This window comes from Amphiura filiformis, chromosome 4 (genome assembly GCF_039555335.1).
Source record: "Amphiura filiformis chromosome 4, Afil_fr2py, whole genome shotgun sequence".
In the NCBI taxonomy this organism is placed as follows: Eukaryota; Metazoa; Echinodermata; class Ophiuroidea; order Amphilepidida; family Amphiuridae; genus Amphiura; species Amphiura filiformis.
The window spans coordinates 68,386,240-68,392,494 of NC_092631.1; the positions used below are offsets into that span (position 1 = coordinate 68,386,240).

The window sequence follows — 6,255 nt, forward strand, 5'->3', positions numbered from 1 at the left end:
CTTTTTCTTTGCAGCATTTGTGAAGTGTGATGATGATGGATCTCAAGTGGTTCCAATATCATGGCTATGTGACGCGTACCAAGATTGCCCCACTGGATCAGATGAAGAAGGATGTCAGTAACCAAAGATTTATAGTGTATTCACCACAGGACCCTATTACACACAACCAGGTCCCTGTGCATAATTTGTGGCATGATCAGGAAAAATGATCACAGCCATTTTTTACACCAGATTGAAAAATACTTGAAATCCCATCAAAATTGGATTTACAGCTCCAAAAATATTAATGTATTTAATGTTGCAGATCACACGAATATACAAAACATATCGACTGTTCAGTGCTAGAAGTGGGTAAATGCAATAGCTGCCATGTAGATGAGTACAATATACTGTGTGTAAATTGCCAAATGTTCACAGGGCAGCTATTACACTTACCCACTTTTGGCACTGAGCAGTCGATATACACTTTTTTCCCTCAACCAATTGTATGATCCCGTTATAATGTTTGCTTGTGCTACTGCACGAATGTTTTATGGATATTTTCATCAGTTTTGCTTTTTTGTGATATCAAAACAGTAAAGAAAAATGACATTGATGTTGAATCAAATTGAACATTTTATTTTTACAAGAAATAATGAGGTAAAGTTAAAGAAAATACACTTGTTATCTTGACTGTGATGTTATACAGTTGATTTAATGTAAAAACAAGATATTAATTTGGCTGATTCCAATTAGGTGTAAGTTGGGACATGCATAAGCATTACAAATATGCCAAAAAATCATGTTTGAAAAATATTGACCAATTCATTTAAAAAGATTATATATTATGTCTCAAAAAACATTTCAAAAGTTTGCTGCAAAGGTAGTGGTTATTTAATGTCAAGTGATAAATGTATAAAATGAATATGAAAATCATATATGTACATTTTAGTTACAATAATGCGACAAAAAAGAAGTCCTTGTTCTACAGACGGAGGGACTCTTATAGTTGGGTCAGTCAGCCATTTATTTTAATATAATGCATAATGTATTATGTACATTCCCATAATAATTATTTATAATTATTGATGTTTTAAGTGGGTTAAGAATTGTCAATAAAAGCAGTTTCATCACTTATAAAGTAAAGTGTGAGTATGAATTACAATACCAAATAATCAGATATTAAAACAAAAAATCAGAAAGTTTGGAAATTTGTACTGGTATTCACTTTTACAGGAAAAACATTTACAATTTGGGTTGGTCGGGCCCGTAGAATAGGGTTTCTTGTTCGCATTATGCAATTATGATTATTTTTAAATACTTGTTATTATTGTATGGATGTAGGTGAAGTGCATAGGTAGTGTACATAGTTGAATTACAGAAGCATTTACTCCTCTCATTCATAGAAGTTTTATCATGGACATATTTTTATACTTTTGTAGAAATCAGAACTTTATAAAAATATATATTTATGCATTCTATTGCGTTAAAATCAATATTGGTACTGCTAATGAATATTATAATATTTTGCGTTTTTAAATACACTTGATATATGTACACAAAAATATGATAATTTACATATTTTATATTATTTTTTGTAATGATATTATTATGCAGCCCATGCATGATAGATTTGATTGATCAAGATTAGGGACCCAAGATGCAGGACTGGATCCAAAATAATATTTCTCTTCAATATTATTGAAGAGATCCAATCTAGTTGGATTTTATTGATGGTAGAACAATAAAATCACTATTATTGTTCATGTGTTCAATGCACAATGGTAGACTTTGTAACCACTCTTCTAGGGTCTTTGATATTGATCAATCAAATTGATCGTGTATGGGCCGCATTACTTTGTTTAGGTTTTTGACTTTATAGTATTCAGTTCTCATCATTCAAGGGATATGACAGTAGAGATTGTATGTACAGAATATTTTGCCTAAAACAAATGGGTCAATATAATTGTAATAAGCGTGTTCACCATATGCCCAAGTAATCCTTTCTATTCTATTCTATTCTATAAAGTTCTGTCTATTTTATAAAAAAAATAAGATTTCAAGTCTTGAGGATTACTGAATTAAAAGTGTATTGGAAGGTTAATAATCATTAATAATACAAATTATTTGTTTAGATGTTCGGGAATCCATGGGGCTACTATTATTAACCAGTGAGTATCATCATTGAACAATGATTCACATAAAATACGTCATTTTAAAATCAAAGCACTATACATGTAACATGAATAGGGTGTCTGAAACAAGCAAATTTGATAAAAATAATATAATTTACTTGCTTTGGATCTCTTTGGGATAAATCTAATACTTGACGAGTGTTTAGAAATGCTTGTTCAGTTCGATGCCTATAGACGAATCCAACGAGCCAAGTCATGGTCAGGATTTGGTCGGCCATATTTGGGTACCCGCATGCACCAAACAAAGTGTTGTGAGTACCCAATTGGGTGGATTAAACCCGCTTAAATTTTGATGTTAGATTCTTTTGTGTTGTAAACTGTCATCACTCTTTTGTCTACATGTTACACGGGTGATAGAATGCAGTTTATAATACCCTTCAAGGCCGCATCATCCCACATTTTAGGTGGGATAGTTGGGTACCCGTCGCGGCTAATGGCTGCCATTCAGGAGCAGGAATGTGTGAAATTGGATCCGTCTACGTATTTAGACTGCTTTTTGAAAGTCCTTGTTCGAGATGATAACCCCTTGTCAATATCAAGTGCCCCCCCTGGTTGGGAACTAGTTAGGAACTCACTCAAGTATAGGGCTCGCCATCCCAACTATAAAACCCTAACCTTTTAATTTTAACTCTTATTCTAATCTTTAAAACCTAATCCTATAACCCTAAAACTAATCTAAATGTCTCAGGGTGGTGGCAGTTCTTCTTAAATCCTATCTTGTTTTATGCAGCATTACAACATTATTAAACAACTATATGTTTTTTTAATAGTTTTAGGTATGATTGGGATTTTTTTATGATCATCATGTTGTGTTAAAGAAAGAATCCAATGTTTCCATGGTTACTATAAATTATCTCAATATAACATTTGAAGTACCTTATTAAAGCAAAGCACCAAGCACAGGCTGCAAACAATGGCTTTGCATTGGTAAACATGTAATAATCTCCGTCTCATCATTTGCTACATGGGGTGGAATTTTTAGTGCTCAAAATTTGTTTATATATTTGTGTGGTATGTGCTATGATAATAAATTTGTATCATTATTTGAATGAATCTTTTTGATACAGTACAGATGATTGAATGTATAAATAAGATATGATGGATTGTAAAAATAACTTGAATAAAGCTGATTGAAAGGATCAAAGAGTAGTTTGTGTGTGGCTCAAGTCCAGTAACTTTTACTAACTTTTCCATTGACCACATTAGGTGACACCATTTGAAATTGAAATCTACATCCCCTGTATGGGAGATTATGGTCATGTCTTCCATAGGGGGTGTAAGGATTTCAGTTGGAATAGCCCATTCCTACGAACTTTTGAATATTTTTGTATTCAGCTGGATATTATTGGGCTGACACTTTCACATGAAGGGGTAATCAGTGAGAGCTGAATGTACAAAATAAGTCGGTTCATTGGGTGAGAGATGGACCTTTGTACCTAAATTAGGGGGGCATTTGGTGAGATCATTCCCACAGAAGTCTTGAACATTGAATTTTTAGCTGGAAATAGCTTTGATATTTAAAAATAATTCACAAAATCAGTGATAAGTCAAAGTTATTGTTCAAATTGCAAAATAAGTGCATTTGGGTGGCAGATTGAATGCATGAAAAAATAAGGCATCTGTGGGTGACGGAGCAGAAGTTTTAAATATAATGAGGTCTTTGGGGGATGGTGATGGTGAAAAAGTGGTCTTATATGTGTCCCCTCCAAAATGAAAAGTTTTTAAAGTGCTATTGCAGTACTAAAACTAAAATGCAGGAACCCTCGTTTAATCATTACCATGGAAATATAAGTTAAACACATACACGATGTTCATAACACAGTATATACATGGCATGCGGGACGGTCAACTCACACATCAAAGGATCATACCGTAGCACGACTGCCGAAGTGACACACATTGGCGACATCGGGGCTGGTAGTAAATTCCCATTTTCTTTGCTTCAAAATTTAAAAGGGACATATCTGACAGTAAAAGCTAACATTTTATGGAAAAGAAATCCTAATCTATTTTGTATTATATGGAAATGATGGCTTTAAAAAGTAGAACATCCTAGTCATCATACACACTTAGGGCGAATTTCTCGATAGAAGTCTTAGTTAGCCTTAGGCTTAAGGTGGCCTTGAGGCTATTAAGCCTAGCCCGCTCTCGAAGCCCGAGTCTTAACTGTAGCCGGATTTCTTGAACGCAAATTCAAGCTGGTCTTAGTGGCCTTGCAGGCTTAACGCTTGACAACCGCGTCCCTTTCTACCAGCGACTTAATTGTATAGGCAGTTGGATTTAGATGTGCATAAGCAGTGCGGCCCTGATTTGGTAAAATGATCTAACTTGAAATTAAAATCGCTGTTTCGAGAAAAAGAGCTTTAAAGTTTGAACACTTGCCGTTTTTCTTTTTGAATAAAATAAATGATTAAACAGATCTAATGTCTTAGAAAATATAAAAATCTCATTATTTGGTGGCATGGTTGTGATTTGAGGATATCACCAATGGAAAGAGCGCCCTCGCATTACCCGTGTTATGGATTTATCTCAAAATGTCCAAATTTCAAGTTAGATCGTTTTACCAAATCAGGGCCGCAGTGGTCCTCGCGGTTTACCGTACTAACAAGGTTGCCGTCTCATTATCGCAATATTCCCAGCGCAAAGACTAGCCCAGACCCGCGGTCTTGTGGCTTGGGCTTACACCGTACACAACTTGATGCGAGACTAGTATCTTTTATGTATTATTTTATTTCCACTTTACTTTATTATGAGTCCAGCTTGCATGTATGATACTTCTATACTTTTTATTCGACACATTAATTTTTCTTTGCATTTCAAAAAGGGTCAAACTGCAAGCCTACAGAAAAGGGAACTTTGATTCCCCTAAAAGTAGGCCTAAAGCAAAAATTGTTTCACACTTCAAACAAATCATACGCATGTTTGTTTGTCAAAGTAAAAGATTATAATTTTGGTGCAAAAACAAAAACATAACCAATTTGACAACCATTGTGCGTGCTATCTGCTGCTGATATTTTCATGTTCTACAGGGTGTCCCAAAAGTCTCGATACCTTTTTAAACCTTTGTATCTTTAAGCAGAAATGGTATACAAAAATTTGAAAACATATTTGGAAAGAAGACACCTGGGCAATTTTTTTGGTACCAAACTTGCCCCCTTTTGTGCCTCCTACTTCAAAATAATGTTAGATGAATGTATAGGCACATAACGCGTAGTATATACAGCAGTCATTCCTTTTCTGAATATTCACAGATCTTCTTGGGCTTGCTAATACAGCACGTCTTACTTTATCAATGTTTCGTGTATCACCTTGTCTTCCTACGTCCATAGCGCACTGAATCACGTACTGATCCTGTCTTAAAGAATTTGTTGACAATGTTCATTATGCAGCAATTTGATGGTGCTCGAGCATGTCCAGTGAGTTGATAATGTTCGTTGAATTTCTTTTGAGTAAGTTTGACCGATTTCGTTTCGGCATAAAACCAAAGAATGTGATTTTGTTGTTGAATATTATAAGTCATGTTGATACAACGCCATTTATCACTTATTCGTGCATGCAAAATGTCAGCACTGTGCAAAAACAAACCGCTTGAATGCGCTTTATGGAATGGGGGGGGGGGGGGAGCAGAGAAAAAAAATGGTTTCAACAGGACGGTGCGTCTCCACACGTACATATCACACAGCCAAAGTGACTCTCCAATGGCTTGAAAATCGTTTCCATGAGAAAATCATGTTCCTCAAAACTGATCAAACTTGGCCACCTCATTCTCCGGATTTAAGTCAACCTGATTTTTTTCTGTTGGGTTATCTCAAAGACCGAGTGTATAGCACAAAACCTCGCAGCATATACCCGACTTGAAGGAAAACATAAGTGAGATAAGAAAACTTGAAAGAGACACTTGCAGAAGCGTCATTCAGTACGCGAGTGTGCGAATTTATATGATGGACATCTTGAACATATTCCGAATAGACTACTTGCAAAACAAAAAAAAGTCCAACCTACGGAAGAACAAAATAAAAATAATGTGAAGTTGCTGGGAATAGTGTTTCAATTTGACAATGTTCCTGGTGATTTGTTCCCA

The 6,255-nt window shown here is 35.0% G+C and overlaps 1 protein-coding gene across 2 annotated transcripts in view; it reads left to right on the forward strand.

Moving 5' to 3' along the window:
- LOC140151271 (uncharacterized) overlaps positions 1-1,629 on the forward strand; it is a 59,722-nt gene extending 58,093 nt beyond the window's left edge. For both annotated transcript variants that reach the window (XM_072173548.1, XM_072173547.1), the window contains exon 39: positions 15-1,629. In XM_072173548.1, the coding sequence (XP_072029649.1) occupies positions 15-121 (107 nt within the window). In that variant the 3' untranslated portion in view covers positions 122-1,629. The remainder of the gene's footprint in view (positions 1-14) is intronic.
- The last annotated feature ends 4,626 nt before the right edge of the window (positions 1,630-6,255 follow it).